This window comes from Cyprinodon variegatus, unplaced genomic scaffold, assembly GCF_000732505.1.
Source record: "Cyprinodon variegatus isolate N-32 unplaced genomic scaffold, C_variegatus-1.0 Scaffold466, whole genome shotgun sequence".
In the NCBI taxonomy this organism is placed as follows: domain Eukaryota; kingdom Metazoa; phylum Chordata; class Actinopteri; order Cyprinodontiformes; family Cyprinodontidae; genus Cyprinodon; species Cyprinodon variegatus.
This window is the reverse complement of record NW_015150919.1, coordinates 333145-360352: the sequence shown is the minus strand read 5'-3', so window position 1 is coordinate 360352 and position 27208 is coordinate 333145. Positions and strand designations below refer to the sequence as shown.

General features: G+C 36.7%; 2 protein-coding genes across 4 annotated transcripts in view; one reads left to right on the top strand and one right to left on the bottom strand.

The window, feature by feature from the left end:
• map3k19 (mitogen-activated protein kinase kinase kinase 19) overlaps nt 1-13991 on the top strand; it is a 17932-nt gene extending 3941 nt beyond the window's left edge. Inside the window, exons 4-16 of the mRNA XM_015389572.1 lie at nt 302-417; nt 844-980; nt 3015-3072; nt 4278-4368; nt 6752-6871; nt 7137-7288; nt 7366-7400; nt 8253-10379; nt 11131-11235; nt 11418-11656; nt 11743-11995; nt 13177-13385; nt 13479-13991. Of these exons, the coding sequence (XP_015245058.1) occupies nt 302-417; nt 844-980; nt 3015-3072; nt 4278-4368; nt 6752-6871; nt 7137-7288; nt 7366-7400; nt 8253-10379; nt 11131-11235; nt 11418-11656; nt 11743-11995; nt 13177-13385; nt 13479-13719 (3883 nt within the window). The 3' untranslated portion in view covers nt 13720-13991. The remainder of the gene's footprint in view (nt 1-301; nt 418-843; nt 981-3014; nt 3073-4277; nt 4369-6751; nt 6872-7136; nt 7289-7365; nt 7401-8252; nt 10380-11130; nt 11236-11417; nt 11657-11742; nt 11996-13176; nt 13386-13478) is intronic.
• Nucleotides 13992-15596: 1605 nt separating this feature from the next.
• Nucleotides 15597-27208, bottom strand: part of ccnt2 (cyclin T2) — a 16781-nt gene continuing 5169 nt past the window's right edge. Inside the window, exons 2-10 of one of the 3 annotated variants that reach the window (XM_015389594.1) lie at nt 26301-26382; nt 26074-26202; nt 25722-25782; nt 25157-25219; nt 23878-23923; nt 19119-19282; nt 18957-19027; nt 17394-18633; nt 15618-17231 (exon numbers count right to left, since the gene is read on the bottom strand). In XM_015389594.1, the coding sequence (XP_015245080.1) occupies nt 17158-17231; nt 17394-18633; nt 18957-19027; nt 19119-19282; nt 23878-23923; nt 25157-25219; nt 25722-25782; nt 26074-26202; nt 26301-26382 (1930 nt within the window). In that variant the 3' untranslated portion in view covers nt 15618-17157. Of the gene's footprint in view, nt 18634-18956; nt 19028-19118; nt 19283-23481; nt 23924-25156; nt 25220-25721; nt 25783-26073; nt 26203-26300; nt 26383-27208 lie in introns of those variants that run through there. The other 2 variants (XM_015389593.1, XR_001481655.1) reach the window with 2 other exon arrangements.

The window sequence follows — 27208 nt, the reverse complement described above, 5'->3', positions numbered from 1 at the left end:
GCAGGACCAGACTTTCATGATGGTTCACACTGTTTCAGATGAAGAAGTCTTTTGCAAAAGCAATACTTTATGGTCAGGTTTTAAACAAGAAATGTAAAAACTAAAAGCCCATAAAACGCTAAAGAAAATTCAGCAAGCCTCAAGAACTATTGATCACCTAGCCATAAAATAAAAACACATTTTTTGGACCCTATATATTTATATATGCACACAGTATGTTGCATATTTTTGGTTTTCTTAAGGGACCATGTCAGTGTTACTGTATGAAGCTGTTCCATCTACTTCTTTAAAATTGAAACAGTGAAGTACGAGCTCGAGACCACAACGGTTGCTCTGCACTCCACTATGCCGCTAACCTCAGCAGCCATCTGATGGAAGAGATCATTCCAGTTCTGATCGAGGCTCTGAGTCACACAGGTATGCACAAACACAGACTGATCCTAAAAGCTACTTTTAAATGCTTATAAACCACTTAGATTATAGTTTGCACTGAATTACAGCATGTCTAACAGAATTAGATCAAAAATAGAACAGAAAGGAAGAAAATGTACTGGTTATTTTTTTCTAATGCTATAGACTCAAAACTGATTTAGAGTTGATCTACTTAGTTTTGTTTCTCTCCTAGATGAAGCTAATAAAGGAGCTGCTACTGCAGTTAACTCTTTACTTTTCATCTAGCAAAACATTTACCTTGTGACACAAATTACCAGATTATTTAACTTGAATGAATATTGAGAGGTCAGGGCTGACTCACATTCTGTTATTTATCAACTTCAACAGATTGGTTGGCAAATAGTAGTAAAGAATTATTTTTTCCTTTTTTTATTCCTTTAATTCTTGCAGAAGTTGACCCCAAGTCCTCTTCAACATTTGAGAAATATAGTTTCCAAGATGCTCACCATGCATATTCAGACCCAGAGCAGATGGATCATCAAACTAGAAGCTCTCAACACAGTGACCACTCTCAAAGCCATATCAAGGTAAGAAAAACAAACAGAGCTGTTTAAATACAACAAGGAAAAAAACATATCTTGTCTATACATTTGGCATTTTCACTGGAAATACCCTGAAATTCAAATCTAAAGAAAATCCTGAGTAAAAAGAAACTTGACTGCTGGAAAAAGCTAATTTTCCACAACTGTTTGGGTGTGGCTGCAGGTCTCAGGTATCCCTAATGAATAAACACAGGAGAAGAAAGAGAATGAGCAAAAATACAGAACATGAGCATGTCCGGTAAAAGGCTGTGGGGGATCAGTGTAGCCTCATATAGAAAGAGATGAGCCAGCAGATGGTCAGTAGAAAGACAGAGCAGCTGGTTAATGGGGACATTTTACCATTTATGTACATCCTAGAGCAAACAGGTTCAGTTTTGATGCAAAAAAATGAAATGACAAAGCTGAAAAAGGATAGCAAATGATCATATCTGTATTCCCTAGGGCTGAAGCAATGAATCGGATTACTTCTGATTAATGGATTATTGAAAAAAATCGTAACTAATTTAGTAATCGATAAATTCTAACTGAAGAATCTAAAATGTTTTAGATGACAAAACATTTAGCATTTAAAAACGTATTCATCTGTCAATATGCTCTTTCCAAAACTCCTGAAATGGAAAAGTTTTAGTTTCACCCGGTTTCATTTAATAAAAATTCTTCTTTAGGGAACCTTTTGTTATCTGATTATTAATCGACTAATCGATAAAATAATCAACAGATTAATCAGTTTGCAAACCAACCGTTAGTTACAGCCCTAGTACTCACTAAAACAAAAAATTTGAAATAAAACCAGGGTGCAGACTAGGGTTGTCACGATACTAAACTTTTCAACTCGATACCGATACTAAGGAAAATATTCGATACTCGATACCATTTTCGATACCACAAGAATAAAAACAAAGACTAAAATTCAACAGAAATATTTTCATTACTAAAAAAATACAAGAAAGAAATAAAAAAACCAATAAGAATAATATTTTGAGGTTGTACGCTGTGCACAATATTAAGCAAGCTTGATAAAAAAACTTACAAAATTAAAATTAAGTGTTCCTTCCTTGGCTATGCTTTGCACACATAATAATGACGCTAGCCAAACCAGTTAAATAAAAATAATTCTCAGCAGCTGCACCCGTTACAAAAAAAGTCTGAAATTGAAAAATGCACAGAATTATTCAATCACACAGTGTTCAGAAAGTGCATTTTCCACTATTCTGCACTTTAGATGGCTGTATCGATACTTTTGAAAATGAGTATTGTATCCGGATACAATGTTTCAGTATCTATACTTTTTTGAGTATCGATACTTTTGACAACCCTAGTGCAGACTGAAAAAAGTAATTGCTCTTGATAACGTACTATTGTTAACAACTTAAAAGCTTGAATTTCTGGACATTATGTTAGGTTAAAAAATAAATTAAATCTTATTTGGATTGTATGCGATGGACCAGCATTAACATTGAACTGTGAAACATGGTGGTGGCAGTATCAGCAGGGACAGTCAAATAGGTGATCAGAAGAGGAGGAAAATACAGAAATAAATATATCAATGCCTGTTTTTTACTGGGCTCTGTGGGGCATTTATTCACTAACTGTTTTTTGTTTTCGTATTTTAGTCATTCATTCATTCATTAGTCAATTTATTATCTTTCTTTGCTTTTATTCTGCTTTTATTTTTCTTCTATTTCATTTTCAAATTCATATAAAACACTATGAATTCTGCGTGTACTGAATTTTGCTATGCAAATAAACTTGCCTTGCCTTAATGTACAATGATGATTGTTTATTTTTACCTACAAAGTAGTACAGGTATGTGATTTTATTATTTATATTTTCAAAAATTTCTTCTAAAAATCATGTTAAAGTTTTCAGTGTAAGAATTTCATTTGGTGCCTGTATTGTGTTTTAGCAATATCCAAGAGATGCAAGATTTCTTTTTAACATATCATTAAGAATGAGATTAAATTTACTGGAAAATTAATTTATAAAATAACGAGATCTTTGATTTTTTTTTTTTTTTAGACATTTCTACAGACACCAGGAAGTTCTCCTCAGTTTAATAAAAAAGATTTCAGCCAAGGTAAGGATTTGTTTAAAGAAAACTAAACAAAAAAACATTAACATGTTGTAAAATCAGTTAATGTTCTTGATCCTAGAAAATAAAAGGGTTGTTATGATTTCAGAACAAAACATAACTCAAGAAAAAAAAAGGATTAAATGCTTTAAAAGGTAAACGTCTAACACAACCTGACTGAAGATCTAAAAATGTTTTAGAGTGAAAAGTGGGAATCATTGTTAGCAATTTAAGGTTAAATTGAAAAATACTCATAAATGTTGGTAACTCTGGTACAAAGACATGAATTCAATCTTTTATTGTGGTACTGTTGTCCTGTTTTTCTTCAAAAGACATTAGAAACCTTTGTACCCATAATCTGATGGCCACTGACAAAAGCTGAAAATAATTAGTCATTAAATTTTCAGCAGAAAAATTATTTAGAACATAGACCTCAATAAACACAGGTTGTTTACCAGACAAAACGGATAAAAACAAGTATTTTTGCAGCAGCACCGTTAAATTAAGCCTGCTTTAGGAAATAGGCTTAGAAACAAGCAGGTACAGTGCTCTGGGAGAGGAACAAAATGATCAGCATCCCAAATGGGCCTCGAGATCAGATCACCTGCACAAAGGGGAGGGGATCCTAGGGAGACCAAGGAGAGGGAGGCTGTCCAGGATGGGAGGGGTCTTCCCCACAATACAAAGCTCTCCTCTGAGAAACCTTCCTGAACATCTTTCACCTCTGCATCCTCCGCAGTGAGGCTGATAACGGCTTAAGCAAACGATAATGTAAAAGGAATAAAACCGCGTTACTGTTAGGGTTTCACAGAGAAATGGGGAAAATTATAAATCTGGACATCAAAGCTGACGGATCCACGGAGCTTGAAACAGGTAAATGAAGCTGTTCTCTTAAAGAAAGTATTAATATGTGTTAAACTGTTTTTAAAATATGAATATTTAATTAAAAATAAATTCAAGTTTACATTTGATGCTCTTTCTAATACTAAAAACATGGTTTAACCTAAAATACTCAAGATATTTTTTCACAATACTGGGGTTTGGAACCACATTTCTCCTTTTTATTGCTAATTCAGTCATTGTTTCCTTACCTCTGTGCATCAGTGTTGTACCTTAAATGTGTTTATTAGTTTATGTACTTAATTCTACTGGAGGAAATGAGTGACCAGACCTTAAGTAGGGCTGATGAGTGAGTGCTTGTGTGTCCGCAGCTCACAAGGGGATTCCCACCTGTTCTCAAAACACCATGGAAACTCTGAAACACATCGGGCGAGCCAATCAGGATGTGAGGAGGGGAAACAGGTGGGCATGAAAATTTCTTTTTTCACATGTCTATCAGAATAAAAGGAGTTTTAGCACTAGAACATTGTATGTGTACAGCAAACACACCCTCCTTATTTCCAAGGTTTGTTAGCATATATATCTCTTGCTTTGACACCAGCACTATAAAGGAGGCCTATCCTGTTACATTTGCAGACCTGTGCGCGGGCACCTGTCGCTGTGTCCAGAGGACAATCTGTTCTACCCAAACAGGTTGGGTACACACAGACAGGGCTGGAGAACTTTGGTGAATCAGCTCATTGTCTGTTATGAGCAGCACTCACATCTGAATCAGGTCCAAGTTCTGAGAAGAGAATAAAGCTCTTTGAGCTGCTCTGATTTCATAGAATCAGCTGCCTTCCAGGAATAGGGTGAGATTCTACAAGTTTGGCTCCATTCAAGGATAGAAACGCATCTATAATTATCATTTCACTCTTCAATATATATTGTTTGTGAATATTGTTTTCTGACATGTAATTAGAGCAAAGGGCTGTTTCAGTCAGAATATGGAGCAGAAACAGAAAAGAAGAGAAGAAGACTGATAATGAGCTCAGAAAAACAAGGAGTAATCAGTTTTGGAGGATGATTACTGAATGAAGAGAGATGAACTGATTACAGCAGAATAACAGTGTGGAACGGATATATAACATTACGTATGAAATTCAATCTGTAAATCATTGAATCCAAAGTTGATCTTTTTTAGTTATAAGTCAGAAAACCACAGGCTACTGCTATTTGTAGTGTTTAAAATGGTGCTTAAAATGGCTAAAATCACACACAGGTGCACACAGTTAGAGGATTGTTACTCAGCTTTTAAAGGAGGTTTCTGCTTTTCAAAATCTTGAAGTGATATCAAACAACATCTTTAGGTTGAAATTATTGTCTGACATGCTAAGAAACATTTGAATGACCAATAATTCTTTTAACAGGGTTTAAAGAGTAGATCTACCATAAGTAGAATACTGTCAGAGAAGAAATAAGTAAATTAAATTAAATAAAAAATTATTAGAACTGACCATATTATCACGTTTATCCTGAAACCAGACCCTGATGCTAAAAGAAATGCATGGTGGCAGAAGTGCCATGGTTAAGGGATGCTTTGTTGCAGCAGGATCTATGTAGTTCCCCATCACATAATCCATTGTGAAATGCACTGTGTAAAAGATAGGGATTAAGAAATATATAATCAGGTTACCTAAAGTTTTTTTTTTAATTAAACAGAAATAGACCTGCCAAAACGAAAGGGACCAATGCACAACAGATCTTCATTTGATTTATATTCTGTGAAGGAGTTTGAGATGAGCTGCAAATGCTGCCTCACTTTCTTTATACAAATGTCACAGAATGGATGCTAAATGCATCTCTCTGAAATTATTATACATAAATGGGGTAAGACTAGCTTCTTTGTAAAAGGGTGTTGTACCTGTCACAGAAAAATATTGTGTTAAAACCACAGTTTCTGAATAAATATTATTTTCTTGTTGAGTATAATACAATTAAATACCTTTGTTTCCAAAAACAAAACAAAAGATAAGGCATTTACATATGAGCTTAATATTTCCTAATCTTATGGGTCCAAATCCAAGTCATCGTCTGTCATAATCTTGGCACTAATGACTGGATTATTAGTTCCTTTCTTCCACCTGCTTAGCTCAGTTTTTCATTTGCTCTTATCTGATCCACCTGTTGCAGCTCCTTTATAAGCTGCCTTTTTTCCAGCCATCAGTGCCAGATTATTCGAGCCGTGTATAAGAAGTATCTAGCGTACCCTGTTGCGTTTTGATTACCTGATCCGGACCTGTTTCTGTCTCTGGACTCCTGAGTTTGGGTTGCCCCTTGTCCGGTCTATTTCTGCCTGTTCCTATTTTCAGACTGCTGTTTGGATTCTGTCCGTTAAAGACCTTGGATCAGTCCCCTTGACAAAATCAACCTATTTACAGACATATTCTAGCAGTGTTTAAGCCATTGCTTTCATTAAAACAGTTGTTCGTTGCTGGGTCAGAATTCTGTGTTCCAGATGGGTTCTGTTAGTTCTGCTAATTTATGCTGGACTGTGTTCAAATCCCCTCTAGGAATCACATCTAGCTATGTAGCTTCAAGTTGGTGGGATTTGCTAATTGTCGTGTTGAGGGTCTGTTTTATTATCAACACAAGCAGATTGCAATGGTTTCAGCTCTACTATAGGAACAAAAATAATCATAGTTTATTCTTGCATCCTTTACAATGTTTAAATGTGTAACAATATCATATTGTTATTATCACTATGTTTTGTAGCTACAGATGTACCACAAGCATGGTAGCTCTGATCCTGTATGAAACCCACTTTACTGTCTTTCCTGACTCCTTTCTCTCATTGTATTTCCAGAGGTTTGTGCCTACCCAGCCTGTCCAACACCAACAGACAGTGTGATCATACAGAAACCTTTCTGTCATCTGGCTTTCTGAGTAGCAGGACCCCATGTCAGCCTGTACCACCGAGACAAAGGTCCATATACGCATAAATGTTGACAATTTAAAGCAGGAAGTAATGTGTCACATCAACACTCTTACATAACTAAAATATTACAAATATATATATACACCTAATCCAACAACAGTTACTAGTCAAACTTACTAAGCATATATAGCTGTATTGTTCTACTGCAGAATGTTCTCATGCAGGATTGATAAATGGAAGTTAGATTGTAACTGAAATTCAAAGAAGCATCTGTAACAAACTTTGAAATGAAGTGTCTCTATGTTCCTGACAGGCAGAGAACAAGAAGTGTGGTTGAAGCCTCCCCACCTTCCCACAGCCTGCTTCATGTGTCAGAGTCAAGCCAGCTAAGCCAATCAGCCCCCAGCATCATGGAACCACTTCTGTGCCCCACCATGATGCAAGCCAGAGTTCACATTCAGACCCGTATGTATGAACAGAGCTTATGAATATAGAGCTCAGATAATAGGTTGTTATTAAAACTAATTTCCTTATGGTTACAGGACTGAGCTCTCAAAATACTTTAAATGATCAAAAGGTGAGTTTCAATACTGTTTAAATTACTCCAAAAAATTTTTCTTTTTTTAAATTTAACAAATTGGTGTCATGGTAGGAGCAAAGTGTATTATTGTTTATACACTAACCACCAGCCTTAACAGAAAGACCTTGCTAGTGTCTGCTTGGACCAAGTTTGCATCATAACTCAATTAATTCTTTATATAGATTTAACTAAAAGTTCAAACATTTATGACTGACTTTGGTTCATAATAACATGAAAGCATACTGCAGTGGCTACTGAACTGTCAGCTGTAAATCAATGATTTAAAACTATTGCACCATATCCTCATAGTACTCCTGTTTTCTAGGCCACCAGTTGATTTCTGTGCACATAGCTGCACTTACTGGATACTTTCTTTTCTATGGAACATTTTCTGCACACTGTAAAGCTGTTTGTGCATGCAAATCCCAGTACTCAGCCATTTGTAACAGGCACGGAGGAGTCACTCTGGTACCAACCAGTAGTTTAAAATTTACAGTCAATTAAACCCCTTTTTTCACAATACGGATGCTCAGCTGAAAAATTTGTAAGTTGTCTAGATGTTGAAATGCATTGATTTGCTTTTATATCATTGTCTTTATTGCTATGTATGTTAGCTTACCATTAAACAGGTAGATTTAATAAGATAGTTGGTGGATGTATTGATGTGTTTCTATTTTTTTAATGGTTTTTTTTGCTGTTCTTTTGCTCCTTTTTCTTCACTGAATTCTCTATTCTATCAATGATTCGATTGTTTCTAAAACTTGTAAATGAAAAGGCAATATCAAGTAATGATGTATTCAAGATTTATGCAGCTTGTTCACACCACTGAACTATTGTCTGTATTCCTAGGGTTCTGTGCCAGCTTTATACTCTCGCACACCCAAGCTTTTGGTGCCGCTAGACGGCCGCCCAAGAGATCCCAACGCTCTGCCATCACTGAAACCTCATGTTCCCCTGAAGCCCATCAACCGGAGCCCACTTCGCACCAAAAGAAAGCTTAGAAAAGGGGGGCTGTCCTTGTGCAGTGTGTGGAATGGTCTTTCTAACGCTGGCAGTGAGGAAAGTGGATCCAGCAGTAGCAGCAGCCAGAGTTCAATCAACTTGGAAAATGAGGATAATGATGGACAAATCCAAGAAGAAACAGCTAACAGGGAAGAAAATCTGAAGTTTGTTAAAGACGAAGAGTTGCAGCAATCAGACGGTAGAAATCTATCAGAGGCAGAATTGTCTGGGAATACAATGTTCCATCCTAACATTAAAGGAAGAATATGTTCAATGGTTAACAGATCACAACATGATGGAGAAAGAGATTACCTCCATAGTACTAAACATGTAAGAATAGAAAACGCTGAGAGTGAAGCAAACACAACAAACCATCCAAAGGAGGCACTTAATTCTAAGAAAGAAGAAACTTTAAGTCTGGGAGAATTTGAGTGTAATAAACAATCTGAAGGATCTTTTCTTACTGAAGACAAAAGGGATATGAGCTGCATGGCTGAATACAAGACAGCGGTAAGCAAAGAAATTACATACAATGAAAGAGATCTTCAACATGACCCACGTGGCTGTTCTGAAGAAAATAATGGAAATGAACAGATAAAATCAGATCACAACGAGCCAATGAGAAATGATTTATTTGATCAGGAAGCAAAGGCAGCAAAAAGAAGAGCTTGCAGTGCAGCAACTGCTGTGGAGAAAACCGGCTTCTTTCCTGTGGATCCAAAGGAATATGAGATGATGTTCAAAGCCCGGAATAAGGAGAGTAAAACGAGGATGAACTGTCACCTAAAGGCAAATAATTCTAATATTCATTCCCCCTACAAAGATCCAAGTATGTCTGGTGGAAACCCCTCCATAGTGACCCAAAAATACTCTCCACTCTCCACAGAAGTTAAAGTCAAAAGCAAGAAAATCCCTGACATTAGCAGAGAACCCCCCTTGGCCAAAGCTAAGTTAAATTTTAAAGTGGATAATGCTGCTTGTCTTAATTCTGGTACACAAACCCTTCATAATGTTGGTGATTTTCCACACAACTACAAAACACATCAGCAGACATCAGTTAGAGAACTAAAAAAGACACAGCAGTTCAAGAAACCATGCTTGGGTGGAGAAAACACAAGATCTAAATCTGCTGTGGACCTCATTACTTACAGAGACATGTTTCAGCAAATACAGAGCGGCGAGGAAGGACCAGCCATGTATGAGATGTTTGCTGGGCCATTTTTTGAAAATCTTCGAGTCTCCAGCTCTTGTGAAAAACTTAAAGAGAGACAACTACAGTCCATGCCAAGTAGAAACACAAAACAAAGCCACAAAGCCAAACACAAACCGACACAGAAAAAGCCCAAGACAAACTCGGTGGAGAGCACAGCTGCTTTGATTAAGATCAGAGCAAAACCGAGATCTGCTCAAATGACACCTCGTTCCACCAATGACAGCTGCAGAGCACAAAGTAACCCTAAAGTTGAGAAAGCAACTCCTCAAGAGTTTTCTCATAAACCGTTCATGGGTGAATCTGAAAACCCCATTTTATCAACCATAGTAGAAACTCTTTCTAAAGATGGATCTGAAACATTGTCACCAGGCAACAAGAATCCTACTGGACCACCAACTCCCCTTTATGGTGTTGATTCCAGACTCATGGAAAACCACACAACTTCCTCAGTGACATCAATGGCAAACTTAGCTAAACAAGATCCAGAGTTGAATCGATCTCTGAGCCCTCAGCAGGCAAAGATGGACCCTTCAACATCTTCAGGCAGTAGCTGCCACACCCTCATGTCACCGGTTTATAAGAAATTTCTGGAAGAGGTTGGGGAGGGTCCACTGACTGATGACCTGCTGCAATGTCTGGCAGAGGAGCTGATCTCTTTGGATGAGAGGGATGTTCCTACGGCTCACGAAAACTCAGAACCGGGAAAATCCGTTTTCCATGTGGAAGAAGAGCTTTTATCGGGACAAAAGACATTCCCTGAGGTAACAATTTTAGCCTAAAATGATCAAATATTTTACTTAATTCACATCCTACACACATGGTCATTTTCACGTTAGGGGTGCCACCTTTTAACTGTGGTGCTCAATACTGTAAGTATACTAATCAGAGATGCATAATTTTTTTGTTGTGAGAAAAAAGTCATAAGAGAAACGAGGCATAAAAAATCTGCTTGTGTTTAAGTAAACTGTACATATTTCACTCAATTGATTGATTCTAACTTTAATAGAAAGTCTGCAAAGGTCTGGACTGTGAAACTAACCAGAGGACACCAAAGTATTTGTTTGGAAAGGATGCAAACTCAGCACAGAAAGGTTGAATTTTGTATATTGCACTATAAGGCCCAGTCTATAAAAAGCATCCAACGTGGCTATCTTCACACATCTCTCCATTAGTCTCAATTTTATATGTTTTTCCTAGAAGAAAGTTGATCCAAAGAAGATAGAGAGGGACCACAATAAACACAGACTGCATATCATGAGGGTGTCCTAATTTTTTTTTTTTAACATTTTTGCTTTCTAATTTATTTGATTAATTACAGGTTTAAAAATTATTAAAATTTATTTTAAATAACTAACATCTAATGAAATAAGTTTTGAACAGAAAGATAGACATGTATTGCACATTCTTAAAGGATTAAAGCTAAGTTAACCGCCTATATATGGGATTGCTGTTGTATTATTGTTTGTTTTAAATTATTTTCATCCAAAAATGATTTGAATGTTTTCATTGCAGGTTGCTTCAGCTGACAGTAACTCTTACCTCGGCTCAGAGCTGGTTGCCAACGACACCATAACATGGGCTAAGGGTGAAGTACTTGGGAAGGGAGCATATGGGACAGTGAGTATTACAAAAATATTCCTACTTAGTAAATATGTATGTTGATTATTAAATAGGGACTTTCTTGAAAGGTATTTACATTACAAACTCCTGTCAGTATTCCAGCTGGTCAGAAGCTAGCTTTACTGTTCAGTTCATCTTACTTCAGCAGCAGGTTTTGACTGAGATGGTTCTTTTCTCAGGTTTACTGTGGTCTGACCAGTCAGGGCCAGCTGATCGCCGTAAAGCAGGTTTGTCTGGATTTGTCTGACCCTAATGCTGCAAATAAGGAGTACAATCGTCTTCAGGGGGAGGTGGAGTTACTTAAAACCCTTCGACACAGCAATATTGTTGGCTTTCTGGGGACATCCCTTTACCAGCATGTGGTTTCCATCTTCATGGAGTACATCCCTGGCGGATCGATTGCTAGCGTACTTCACAGGTTAAAATGATCAAATACTTTGAGGTGAATTTATTCCAGAAGCTTAATTACCAAATCAATAAGATTTCATTTTATTCCCCCCTTAGATTTGGTCCTCTGCCAGAGAGAGTGTTGGCATTGTACACCCATCAGATCCTTGAAGGCGTGGCGTTCCTTCATCAGAACAGAGTGATTCATCGGGACTTAAAAGGAAACAATGTCATGCTGATGCCAACTGGTGTCATCAAGCTCATAGACTTTGGCTGTGCACGACGCCTCAGCTGCTTAAACCAGACAGCCCCAAGCAGCGGGGAGCTGCTGAAGTCCATCCATGGCACGCCTTATTGGATGGCACCAGAGGTGAGCGATTCTTTTTGCATATATACATTGTAATACGCGTTTGATTGAATTTGCTTACAAAATGTATGCAAGCTCACTGCCTTAAAAATGTCATTTTGCAAAAGTTGTAACGATTCCACAACTCAACTGACAGTAACTTTGAGTAGACTGGACTTAATAGTGATGGCGGCTCTTTTTTAGGGAACCAGCCTTTAGAGCTCATCTGCTGGCATGAGCTATTAGTTCAGATTTCAAGCTACTTCTCATATTTCCTTATTATGTTTTATTTAAAGCATGCATTCTTTATTTTTAACTTGGGAAAAAAATGTCACTGGGACTCTTTAAATAAAGCAAATGTTTCATTCCCAAAGGAGCAAGTAGATGTCAGTTTTTCGCCTGTAGAAGGGTGTGATTTTAGGTGATTTGAATTGTTCCCAGGAGCATCCTCACTCATACTTTAGTCTGGCCTTACCCAAGACCTAAGAAATTCAGCAAATGAGGTTACACCAATCTGCATGTCTCCACCTGTTTCAAATACTACTTTTTTGTTTGGACTTAACTTAAATATTTTAAGTGATCATGTTGGTTCTTCTGCAGCAGATCTCTTACTATTTCCATTGGAGCCTCTGGACACTTCACCATCATCTGCACCTTGTGAATGCATCTTTGCATAAATGTTAACTCACTTATGAGATAAATAGGAGACATTATTATCAAGTTAACCGGGAGCCACATTACCCTGCTCTTGTTGAACACAGAGAACAAGGAGGCTCTGCCTTTATTGCTCTTATAAACACGTAGCCTTCCGCTTTACAAAGTAGTGCCAAACAAAATACAACAGTGTCAAGCATTGTACTCAACAGATCTGATTTTTTTTTAATCTAGCAATTCACTGCCCTTATTAAAAAGGAGTATAAACAAGTTGATGAGAACTGTCTTCTCACTTAGTTTTTTTTAATAAAATTTTTTATTAAGATTGTTCCATATCACAGTATAATCTATAGAATTTAGTTTGTGCATTTCATCATGTAAATTCAACCTGAATGCAGATTGAAATTTAAAGATCTGCTAAGAAAGTCTGAGGTTTAAATTTTTGCACTTCCAAAGGTCATTTTGCACAAAATGAATATGTACCTATTTATGTTATTTGCAAGCATGTTGTCACCCTCCTATAATTCTGATTTTTTTTTTCTGTTTGTCAGGTTATCAATGAGTCAGGATATGGCAGGAAGTCAGATATTTGGAGTGTTGGTTGCACAGTGTTTGAAATGGCCACAGGTAAACCACCACTCGCACACATGGATAAAATGGCTGCCTTGTTCTACATCGGGGCCAGAAGAGGCTTAATGCCATCACTGCCAGACGGCTTCTCAGAGAATGCAAAGGACTTTGTTCAAATCTGCCTGACAAGGTATGTTGTCACTTTATATGGAGGATTTCCTTTCTGTATTTGGCAAACTGTCAAAATAAGGATCCTCCTATCATATTTTCTTTTTTAATCTAGAGACCAGAGCCTACGGCCATCAGCTGCCCAGCTGCTGAGGCATTCCTTCATTCCTAAAAGGCAGACTAATATAAAATACTGTGAGACACAAAAAAACAACTGTTCTCATGGTCATCGTGTTCCGCCTTATCAGGATCCGTGTCATGGGTGTGTTTTCAGCAGAGATGTCCCAAATCCTAACTCCAAGGAACCCTCCTCCAGCAGAACTCCATTGGATTCTAAGACAATCCAAGAGGCATAATGCCTGCTCTGGATCCCAGGGCTTCTCCCAGTGGGACGTGCTTTCAGCCCCTCATAAGGGAGGTGTCAAGAAGAAAACAATGACCAGCTGACCCCTCTTGATGTGGAGAAGAAGCAGCTCTACTCCAAGCCCCTCGCAGATGGAGATGCTTATCCCCTGATCTCCTCACATTTCCAGGCTGCCTTGCAGAGAAAACTGATTTGAGCTGCTTGTATCCAAAGTTGCTGTGGTCCAAATTTTTGTATTTAATGTAGAATAACTGGTGTTCTTAAATCTAGACATTATATTATTGTTCTAATTGTGGTTAAAAAAATGTAGCTTTGCATTTGAGGGGAAAGCTCCACAACTGCACTGACCTCAAACCAACAAAAAAAGGATATTTTGGTAACCGTGTTAATACTGTAAACAAAATTATTCAAACCCTTGTGGAAAACATTGTAAAATGTATAATGTACAATTTATAACAACCATAAGCTTTACTTTTGTTAACAAATATTAGGTGCCAACTTTATAAATATAAAAGGTATAGTTTACTCAATTCTGTAAGTTGTTTGCTCTGTTTGTGATATATGTTAAAGCAGATAACCAATCAATGCTGCAAAATGTTTCAACATAATAGATTAGACAGAATTTTCATATATAGACATTACAAATCATTGCTATTCAAGGGTCACATAAATTGTTTTGACATAAAGGTACATACCACATGGAATATTGTCTCAACTTAAGGTCTTTTTTGCCAAAATTAATAAGTAAACTACTATTAATCAATTATAAAAATGCAATAACCTTCAACGGATGAGTTTTATGTGAGTGTTAATTACAATGGCAGCTATTAACTGGTCTCTTATCCAAACAGTTCCCCTTCAATTTGGTCGTTTAGGACTAAAACCTGTAAAAGCAGCAGTCTTTCCCTCTAAAGGCATGGAGTATTAAATATCTCAATACTAAAGCATTTGGTTTCTATCTTTTTTTAGATAGAGATTAAACTATAGAAAATGAAATTAGATAATCTGCAAGCCTGTTAAACTGAATTGATACAGAATACCGCAATTTTATCAATAGTCCTTATATCGAATAAATGTACTGTGCATATTTTAAACTTGTCAAATCAATTAAGAGCAACTGGTACTAAACTTTTTATGGTCATTTTAATATAAACTTTACTTTTGATAAGCTTTTTATGTGGTCTCCTTAATGGTAAATTGATATGAGAGCAGTTGGCCCTAGTTACTGTATTGTTTTTTCTCAACGTACATTTCAGATCAATAAAAATAGAACAAATATAACCTGTTATTCTTACAGCAGAGGTCATTATAACTTGCCTCTCCATCTCAGTCAGGAAATCTTAAATATAATCTGGATGGATGCCTGATCAGTAAAACAATCTTATATTTTAAATAAAATAAGAAAATAAAACTGATAGGATTAAAAAGCCATTATTCACACTATGTCAGGAATAAGGCGCAAGTTTTTCACCAGATGTGTTCCACCACAAAAAATTAACACTAACAAAAATGGTGATGTTCTGCAGGTAGCTTAGCTGCCTCATGACCTGCATGAAATGCAACTGATAGAGCGATTAAATCTGCCTTTTATTAAACAATGAAGGAGAATGTCCTACAATCATCACTACCTAAAGCTCAAGGGAAGTTTGAGCATCTGGAAGATGTTCATCCACTCGATTATATTACACATTTATGTCTAGAATCGTAATACTTCTACAGGCAGTGATGAAAGATGCATTTCAAGCTCTTGGTCTGTTATTACGGGTTTCAAACCCAAAACTCACATTTTGGGTTTACTCAAGAGTTTGCATAATTTTCTTTATGCTAAATATTTAAAATAATTCTGCAATTCTTCATGTCACCTTGATAAATGAGGTAAAGGCATTTCTAATAGTTGCCACTTTTTCTGTTACGTTTATTCTAGAGCCGTGTCCTTAAGTGCAATACCTTTAATTTGTGAAAAAGTACTTGGCAATAAAGCCTTTTCTGATTTTAAACCATGTACCGTTCAAACTTTACTTCATGCAACAGGCATAAACTTAATAAGATGCTGCACAGTGTCATGGTGGTGGCAATGAAGTTTATTCATTACATTAAAATATAGATGAGTGGCCCTTTCTTTCCCAAAACATTTGGAATGGTCCATGGTAAATCCTTCCATTATATAAACCCCTTATCTTGGTTTCATTCGGTTTTTATGGTGTTCTACAATACATAGGGGATAAAAAAAACAGGTACAGGCTTCATAGAGAAATGTATTGTTTTATGGTAAAGCTAATTCCATGTGCATAAATGGGAGACAATATTTGCTCTGACCTTAGCTGCAGAAGAATGACACAAAAGAAGTTCAATATTTTAATGAATCTAATATGGAATATGACCTAAAGATGAGATTAAATGGGCTTGTAACTTTATGTAATACTTGATCCTATTGATGTAAACTGTAGTAGTTTATTATTCATATCCCTTTTAGTAAGGCAGAACCTTTGGCATCAAGCTGAAGGTCTGCTTGGAAGTCATGGTTTTTGGTACAAAAAAACAAAAGATTTCTGTAGATGCTGCAGTGGGAATCAGATGTTCATCACCGTCTAGAGGAAGCTTAAGATTCCTTGAATGATGCAAACAATCAGCCGACTATGCCCTAAAACCCACTGATCAGGGAAATAAACCTTTTATACTCATCTTGTTAAAATTACAAGCAGCTCCAAACCTGAGTAGTCATGGTATAGCTTTTTCTTTAAACATACAAAAGAAACATATTTACATTTTTTTCTTTTTTTGTAAACAGCAACTAAGCACTCTTCTCTCTTTTCCCTTTGATGATTGAAACATGCAAATCAAATGCAGTTTAAGCATATAAAGAAATCAGGACCAGAAAGTAGTTTTGGAGATGAGACTTTACACCTAAAAAAAACTGCATCCATTAAACAATTGAGTGGAATTCTAGCAAACATAAACTTAACTCATCTCCAGCTGGCCATCAATTTCTTCCATATAATCAGGCATTTACTTAAATTACTAAACAAAACAAAAAAAGATGAAAAAGAAAGTGCACCTTCCATGCTTTTATAAAAACTGTAATACTCATCTTTCCATATGGAGGACTTACAAAGTGGAGATGGGAGCATCACTCAACCTTTCCCCAACTCAGACTTCCCCTTTCATTCTTCGATGCATTTGAGAAAGTGATGACCGAGCAGCAATTGGACACTAACAAAGATGGGACTGAACAACGCAGCCCTGACGTGTGAGAAACAGACAAGTCCAACACTTATTAGCAGAAATGTTTTCTGCCTTAGTAAAGGGTTCATATTCACAAGCATTATTTCTTAGGGCACTTGACAAAGAGGTCAGCATATTCTTGAAAGTCTCAGTGGTCGGTAGTTTGATGCCATTTCCATGTGCAGGCCATGGCTGAAGGGCGGCGGACTCAGTGTCTCTGCTCTCCCACTTCGTGTGGCGATTCGCCAGGACGAAGGAACTGCTCAGAGGTCCGCAGCCCACCTGGGTATGACAGGAGGGGAGGAGACAAGAATAAGGAGGAAGAGGAGGAGGAGGAAGGAGGGAGGGGTTAGCCACAGAGCTGCGAGCCAGATGAGACACACTGCAGTACAGGAGAGGAGTGAAGAGGAGGAGGAGGAAAGGGGGATGAAAAAAGAGGAGTACCTGTAGCACTAGTGCCACTCTTGGAGATTTTGCTCACTTTGGAGCTCGAGGATGAGGGGTGGTGGTTGTGGCCGACCTCAGGATAGACCCTCTTTCGCGATGAAGATGACAAAGAGGCAGATGCGGGATGGCCGAGTGGCATTCCTTCCATAGCGACCAGCCCTGGAGGAACACGCATCAAGGCTGCACCCTCTAAACCCCCTCGCCCGTTGCCACTGTGCTTGTGGGAGCGATGGAGGTGGTGTTCTGTGCCGCGGTGCTTTTCTTTGCTCACCAGGGGGCTGGAATGTTTGCTCTTGCTGTTGTTGGCAGAAATGCCTTCATCTGACGAGCTGTGCCGCTCTGATGATGAGACTTTGATCTTCATCTTAAACTCGTCCTTGCTCTGATGTCCGCTTTTCTCTGGCTGAGAGCTGCCGCTGGACCCGGGGACGGGCAGGCGAACCTTAAGTGTGCCTTTGTCCCATTTGTCTCCATGATGGCGTCGGTCTTGTCCTGAAGCTGAGGCAGGAGGGATTTTCATTTTCGATTGGGAGGCTGTAGTGCTGCTGTTAGAGGCTTGGTGGGCCTGAGCATGTTTCCTATGCTCTATCTGGGAAATGTTGGCTGGTGCATAGCTAGAAGAGGCCTGATCTCCTTTTACATCACAGTCCATTACTCCTCCATGGTGTTCCTGTCTACGTTTCTGGACAGTGTACTCCACAGAATGTTTCTCTCTGTATTTATCTAGAGAAAGCTTCTGAACAGGAGGAGGCTGAGTGGAAATGGGGTAAGACTGAGGTGCTGGGTGTTGTTTGCCTGCTCCACTGCCACTACTTACTTTCTCCTGTTTAACAAGGTTTAAATCTATTTTTTCAGTCTTGTAAGGCAGTGGTTGCTGGAGCAGAGAGGAGGAAGAAGTCTGCAATGACAGCATGGATTCATGGATAGGGAGGCTGAGCGGTTCCTGTTTGACACAAGTGGAGGGGTACCCTGTATGGCTCTGGTTAACCTGAGGCCATTCACCATGGCTAGCTGGATTAAACGTTGCAGCCATGTTGTCCAGAGATAAGGGGATTCCTCTGGAATGTCCGGTCATGGGTACAGAAAACGCAGCACATGCTTTGGAAAAACTTGGGTTGGAAGAGGAAACTCCATGAAGCGCTGCGTCACTGTGGTCATGAAGCAACGATGGTCCAGCATATGTGGTATCTCCTGACGCCGTGTTTTCAGTTTTAGGCTTTTTGGCAGCTTGTGTTGCCTAAAAGAAAATCATTTGCACAGCTGTAAAGGTACTGCTTTCAGATAGACGGCTAACATCACATTACTATTAGCAAATCTAGTTTTTGCACATTGTGTTTATTTCATGATGATTTAATCATTTAGTCCAAAGCAAAGTGAAGCAAAACCAAAAGGAAGAAAATTTTGAAAATAAACTTTTCAAAATTATTACAATATAAAGAAAAAAAATAATAGCTTGAATTTCTATACCGATGTGCTTTGTGTTAATTTATTCCAATTATAAATATCAATGATATAAACTGCAGTTGTTATCTCAAAACTCTAGTACTAAAATGAGCTTACCCTCCAGTTTCGGATTCTCTTTAGCCTGCTTGGAGTTTTCTCCAGAATCTGCAGAAACTCATGGGTCAGCTCTGCAAGTAAATAAACACCATAAAACATTCGACCTAAATTTGCCTAATTAAAGACAATGAATCTTAGATGTAGGTAAAATAATGACTTCACCATCAAGCAGCTCCAGAGTCACCGTGTTGTCAACATACTGCCACCAATGTTTCCCGTCAGTGGAAACCGGGATCTCCCAGTTGGACCACTTGCAGGCCAGATGTATGCACACACAGGCGATCACTGTGGGCTTGTACTGGAGGCAGAAGGTGGTGAGGTGCAAACTGAAGAATGGTCGAAGGAGGTCAGAATCCATCCGACATGTGGAGAAAAAAAGAAGCACACCAAAAGGAGCAGACAAATTTAATATACTGCAGGTTCGGAGGTCATGTTTGCAAAAAGTTACTGACAAATCTGTGATTTGATGTGATAAATTTGTTTTAAAATGTAACTACAAGAACTTCTAACCAAGTACAACATTCAAAAAACAACAATGTACTTGTTTAGGCTTCTATCCACATGTAGAAAAACAAAACAAAGAACTGAATCCAAGTATGCTATAAATAACCTAACCATGAATAAATAGCGTTCATAATAGTTATTTCATTCATATATTGACATTAAAAATTACAGCTTATTAGAGACAGTTAATAGCCAAGTCACAACAAACGGAACATGTTGAGCCAAAGCAGAAACAACCTGAAAAAATGAAGAGTATAATAGTGTTTTCTCAAATTTTCAAAACTGCCATATTTGCCGTCAGATTTCATTGTAGCCACAGACGTCCTTTGTTGAATAAGTCAGAGGGGTCAGAAATGCGACCATTTGAAGCCCTTAGAGGGATTTTGTTTAGACCCCGATTGCAATTTAAGAATAGCGCTAGTTTAGTCCACCATCACACGCCGTTGATGCAGATTTTTACCAATAAATTAAAATGAGTAATGCTAGGAAAAACATAAGCTAGTCACACTTAAACAAGTGTTTTGCTCCCAATTCAAAGACAGAGTCCTCAAACAAAGAGCGCGTCTTTAAAGAAACAACCCATATTCTGTTCTTTTTGCTGAGAAACTTTGTTTATTGCACATAGAAAACAATCAATCCCCCCCAAAAGATACCCTTCTCCTATGCAACAGTGTAAACCTAAAAAACCTCATTTTGATGTTACGGCATTACAAAAATAAACATTTGGTTCGTTTGCAAAACAAAATATTTGTTTATTGCTAACTTTTTGTCATCCGCCACTCCTTCGCTCTTTGGTCTGTGTGCGAGAAAATGTTAGCCCCACTGCAGTGGGGAGCACAATGCTGCATGTCACAACCTACTATGACCTTTAATTTAATTAATCGAAAATTTTATAACCCTAATCAAATCCAGATCTAGAAAAACTCTGATTGAAAAGGGCAAAAATAATAGAAATCTATTTACACCACTTTCTTAAGTTTATATTCTCAGCAGGAAGAACAGGATCTGGGTCTCTCTTTGAAAACCCTTTCAAAGTTTTGTAAAGTATAACAAAGGGCTACAACAAAGTCTGCCTTTGAGTTTGGGTAACAGCATGATTTCCATTTCCCATTAAAGTAAAATGAAATCAAAGAAAGGGAATTAAAACACAATCATTAGATGTGTTTAACAATGTTCTCTCATCTTAGATTATAACAATCTTTTCCTTAAGAAAAAGGTAAGGAGTGTTTACATATATCAACCACCTGTGCCGAATGGGCCAACGTGGTACTATTTTTGAGTTGTTGTAGTAAAAAAAATCTGTGGTGCAAAAGACTCTCCTCTAAACCCTCTGACTTCAACTTGGCAGAAACAAGATAAATAAATTAACCTGTTTTTTTTGTTTTGTTTTTTTTAAGAAAATCACCTATGTATCCAGTCTCCTGTAGACAGACTTTAGGTACTTGTCATACCCACAGAAAAAAAAAAAAGAAATCCTCTGTACACAGGAAAAACTATATAGAAATAAGTTAAAAAAAAAAAAATTAATTAAGTGTATTTCCCCTTAATTTGAGTAAGTGACTGAGATAGTTTGCCAATGGAATGAGTATTTTTTACTCTTAAAATAAGATAATTAGATAATATGAACTTGAAATAAGACAATGCAGTTGTGTTTTCTTATTTTAAGTTTAATGTGTCTTGTTCCATTGGAAAAATGTCTCTTTTACCACCTTAATTAAAGAACAAATGCACTTATTTGAAGAAAAAATTACTTATCTAGATTTCTACTTCTTCCAGTGATTCTACTCTATCAGTTTTGGAAAAATAATTGACTGAAGTTGGCGAATCAAATACAGAAGTTCAGACTCTGTATATCACAACACAAACTGTCAACAAAGCAGACAGCTGTAACAAAGATTACTAACAATATTAGCTCAAATAACAAATTCACAGTCAGATAAGACTTTTAAACATGCTTTAAGCAAGTAGGCCAAAAATTTACTTATAAAAACAACACAGACAGAAACATTACTGAGGCTAACTCAAACATCCAGCCCTGATTCTACCCTCATTTTCAACTTTATGAACTTTAAAGTAGGGGATAAAGAAGTACATTCGAAAATAATTTGATAAAAACAGAATGTCTTCATGAAAATGTCCACATCCCTGTACCAGTGTGGCTGAAAATCTTGTACATGAGGATTAACTCTCAGTTTGGTTTTCCTGTCAATGTCTTTCTAAGGCTTTTGATTTGTGCTTTTACATGCTAAACAGCTTTTACAGAGAAAAAACTCTGTTTTTAATAATGGTAACGTACAAGTGCCTTACTACCCCCTACTTTAATCCAACCCTTTAAGGACCCAGTTATTGTTATTAAACTATAAAATAATGCAAATGCTTTTGGAGTCCTCTTAGCGCATCTTTTTGCTCACTAAACCAAAGAAAACAGCAACTCTTGGTTTTACCTGTAACAGGGGTGCAATTGCCATGCTGTACCACTAGTTTATAATGCTATGAGTACTTTAATGATTTATCAAAAAGTGATGCAAAGCTTCTTATATAACCAAGAACACTTATTATTTAAGCTAAATATAACCAAAGCAGCATTTTGAAAACCGGGTATCACTAAAGAAATTCCTCAAATTTGTCTGCATTACGCTTCACCTGTTTAATCCTCTTATTAGCCAGTATTAAATTTTGGATTTATTTAAGTCAATAGACTATAACTGCACACCTTAGTATTTCGAAATGAACCCGATAAAGAGAACAAAAAGTGTAAAGGTTTTTTTTTTTTTTTAAAGAAATTAAATAAAGCTTATACAAAAAAATTTTTTTAAACAAACTAATACTTCAATACTGGACTTAAACATATAGGATTTAATTTTTTCTTTTGCTTTAAAATGATCTTGTTGGGGAATTAAAATATGTTAAGATGATTTCTGCATCTTGAAGTGAGCAAGAAAAGGTTAGGGAGTTGTAATCTGACAAAGCAGTAAAGGAGAAGAGCTGGGATGCTTTTTTTTTTTTTTTTAAGTTGGGGAATATCTGTATAAATATGCATGCTTCAAATGTGTACAAATTTACTGTGTAGATTTCAACAATTTGTGGATCATTTGAGAAAAATAAGCCTTTAGACTTTAGACAGATTTTATTTGTTATTTTGATTACACAAGTGTAAAACAAAAACAAATTTAGTTTGGAAACAGCTCATTGGACAATTTTATCTTTTTAAAAGTGCCGCCTTGAAAAATAGTAAAAATTAGTGTAAATTTACAGTTCTAACTTTGCAAATAATAAATAATTGCTCACTATTAACATTTCAATTTGAAAAAAGGATGTCATTATTATTTCATCAAGAAATTCTGCTTTAATTAAAAATGAAAAAAGAAAAAACGTAGTTGTTTTTTAACTCAACTGGCAGGAAGTGGGTTTTACAAAGACGGAGATTGGATTTTGGACACCAAATATTAGCTTAGTATATCTGTATTTGGATACTTTAGTAAAAGAGTTTTTATTCAACTAATCTGTAGTGATGGTCATATGTTAAACTTGCACTGAAGGCTGCATCTGTTGTAGCTTTTATATAAATTCAGCCAAACTGTGTAACTATTAATACTTACACAGTCCTAGGCAGTTCAACTGTAAAAAGGCTGTTTTTTTTTTTTTTTTAAATACTGATAGCTAAATTATTAGCTTAATCATTAATGTACAAATTGAAATCATACCCATACAAAACATGCAATTCACAATCATGACATAGCCTTTGAATTGAGTAAAGGTGCATGTTATCTCTGCTTGACTTGGCACAGCGTGGAGTTTTAAAGTTTAACAGCCCCTGCTAGGGATAAATGCCCCATTTTTGGGTCCTTAATGAGTTAGTATTTTTTGTTTTCTTTGAATTGAAGTATGTAATATTAAACATTGTAAAGCTAGGGAAAAAATGTGTTTAGTGGCACAGTAAAAGCTTTACAGTATATTTGGGAAATAATGCGACAACAAAACAAGAAAAGGAAAACTTAAAAAAGTTATCTGCAGTACTTACCGGAAGAACCTCTACGAGAAATGTTTACATCTGTGAAATCTTTAGCTGATATTCAGGCTACCAGTGTCTTTCGCTTAGAATTATGCACTTTTTCGCAACCGAACAAAACACGTGGTTTTCAAGCGCACCACTATACTTCACATTTTGCATTCAACCCATCTGTGCCAACAAGTGGTCCCTTGTACAATACACCGCACTGCGACTGGGGCCGGTAACGCTACAAGCCACCATGTCCCGCTACCTCTGGGAAAGGGAGGGGAGCTGAGGGGGAGGGAGGCAAGCGTCCCAATAACCACCAGTGCATGTAGGGCCCGTTGGACACTGAAAGGGTACCCTGCATTACAGGAAGCTATGGTGTGCAGTCAAAGTGCAACAAAGGAGGGGCAGGATAACAACCTGTTGGTAGCCATGAAATAGGAAGTCTGTGCCAGATCCTTGCTTGCTGTAGAGGGGAGACAAAAAGGAAACAGACAGATAATAAAAGTTAAAAAAAATCTTTGCAGACAAAACAGATTAAACTTTGTTTACTATTATTGCAATTTCCAGTGCACATATTGAGCCAAGATCCAGACTGTAAATGTATATAATAAATATGGCCAAAGTCATTAAGTATAGAAAATCTAACAATTTCTTTTTAAGCCAAAGCAATGCATCATCTTAGCTAAGTCTATACCCCTGCTGTGAACATACGCGGACTGTATCATTGTAATTGAAATAAAGGGCAATTGGATTATAATTTTGTGATCTAAAATGGGTTGGAAAATACCAATCAGACTACCTGTGGTCAGACTGAGAAGGGTGACTTATGTGGATTAAGAATTCGACCAGCAATGCATGTAAATGTCTGACTGGATCAAGCTTTTCTGAATGAGAAACATCAACATGATATATTTACACCTAAACGGGCTATTTTTTTGGTCCAATTGACAGTTTTACTCCGATTTCTTATGTACACGTAAAAAGCACAATCATGTTTTTTTTTTCTTCAACTGAATACATTTCCATCTAATAAAGGATAACTATAAAGTGGGGAAGATTGTGGAAGTAAAAAAACAGGTAAAAACAAAAATAGCTTAAGATTTGATGTTACTAAGACTGAATAATAAATGTAATAAAATTGTGAAAAGAGATTTGATAGTTACTAAATGCTGAGCATAATGGTAAAGAAACATGACATGCTGTGAGGCTTCGTCATTTTTTCCCCCCACACATGTGAGAAATTCAGACATAAATTGTCCGCACTTTTATACCAGTTAAGGATAGTTGGTGAAGCTCAAAGTAATCTTAGGATGTACTTAGTTTTTGACTAAGCTTCTAGTTTTCTGGTTTAATTAATCTTGGCTAAATAATTACTGTGTAGAATGTCATTTACTTTCATATCACTTAAGCACTGTTTTTTAAAAAAAGTTATAAATCTCAATAAACTCCCTTTTTATTCATCCTGATTTAAGATAAAATGAAGAAACTGAACAAACTTCTAGCGTTTTAAAAGCACTTCAGTCTAAGCCTCGGCCCAAACGGCACTGGAAAACTTAGTAAGGTAAATTTATCAGACAACAAACTCAGGTGCTTAAAACCAATGCAGTCATTTAACCATTAAATCAGTGGGAATATCACCCTCAACCCCACCCACATCTGAGGTGGGACAAACAAAAACAAAGAAGGAAGCCTCTACCTCGCACTAGCTGGGTACATTTCACCACATCAGTGTGTGGGTGATCAATAGTAATTTCAAAGCCTGGAACAAAATACATAACAGGTGAGATCAACACATACACAGCTGGGAGGTGACATGTCATTTAATGGTAGGGGAAGATATGAAAGTCTGTTTCATGAGCAGCAATCTAAGGTCATCTTAGGTTTTAAAAATAGTGTGAAATGTTTCCACTAATAAAAAGTTGTAAGCGCCTAAACAATTCGCATTGGATGACTAAATGTTTTAGCAGATATAGCTGAAAAACTTCCACATACTCAGGACCATTTAGTGCAATTTCTTTGCAGCCTCAATTATTTTTACTAAAGTTGGCTTCCAGAAAATGACATATCACCTTTACACAATGCTATTAAATATGACTATTGAAAGAGCTACCACAGAGTAGATGATATAACATTTCGTTTCAGTCAAATGTTTGACACACTGAAAAATTCACAATTTAGACCCTTACTTGTTACCTTTACCAAAGTTCATCATTGTTACAGAAAAAGATCTCAAATCATCCACTCCAGTCACCATTACTTACCCAGGGTCTGCAGCACAATGGATTCAAGTATCACCAGCTCTTGAGCTTGCTGGAGGTATGCCTGAAGTTTGATAGACAGTCATTACAACACAATTGTAATGAGTCTATTAATTTATTCCCCTAACAAGTAATTTAAAAACGGCCAAACAGCTCTACGGCTCCATTTAGTCATAAAGTGAGTGGTGTTTGGTACATGTCCACTGCAAGCCAGGGCAAGAAAAATAAGACCCATCAAAAGGGCGGCAGAAAGTGTCGCTTTCTTTTATATAACAGATGAAAGCAAGACCACAGAGAAAGACAGCAGGAGTCAAACAAATTCAACCTTACGGTAACACTAAATACCAACACTTACGTTACTTTTCGTGTCTAGAGGAGGTTCCTGTGGATTTAAGCAAGCATGTGCTACTTTGATTACATGCTCAAGCTTCCGGGGTTGCTCTTCAACTTTTGCAGCCAAAAACAAGGTGGTTGGAGATATTATCTGCAGAAAAAACAAAAATGTATTAAAATGAAGCTTACAGTTTCTACTTGACAAAAAAATAAAAAAATAAAATTCCACCATCTTGAAAAAATACTTACATTTCTATGGAATTTGGTGAAAGAATGTTGCATATAAAATCTATGCATGTAAACGATAGCTGTGTTTATTGTCAATTGAGAGCTGGAGATTAAGTCAAGGAAGATTTAATGTTTTTTAATCCATATAAATTAGGAACACAACAAAGAATGCAATATCAAAAAAAAAAAAAAACATTACAACATTATCCCGTGGTTAAAGTGTGTTATATTAATTACCAATATCAATTTAATTAATCAAGTTTTTCAACAGACTTTTCAGTTTACAATCAATGAGATCCTCTAACTGGGGCTTTTTACCCATCTTTACATTATGATGAAGTGTATAACTCAACCAACAAAATAAAATCCACTTTTGTTTTTTTACATTTAAACAAATTAAATAAACTTTTAACATGAGAACTTCCTCTTTTGCAGGAGAAATGCAATAATGTAATGCAATATGCAGTTGTATATAATAGTGCAGTTGGATGCATTCACGTTCTGTAGTATATCAGCCAGATGGAACGTTATTAGTGGTCTTTAAAGCCACTTCTGATGCAGAGTTTAGTCACTAGGAAGCTGAAGCTCAAGGCATTCTCACTATTATGTTCGCAAAGAACATGACAATTGTGGGAAATATGTGCCTAAAGATCCCATAATAATCACAGCTGCATAATTGCAGCCCCAATAGAAAAGGCTGTACAGTCTGTTGAGTAAGGTACCAATTAAGATCTGACTTTCCCATCTGTTAGAAACCTAAAGTTAATCCCATTACTATTTTTTAAAACTTTATGACAAGGAATTTAGATTGCATTTATAATACTTAAGCCAATATATTTTTTTATCAAGATAAATTAGGTCAATATATATTTTTTAATATATGCTTTTAGCTAGGGATGCACGATATAATGGGCCCCCTATCGGTATCG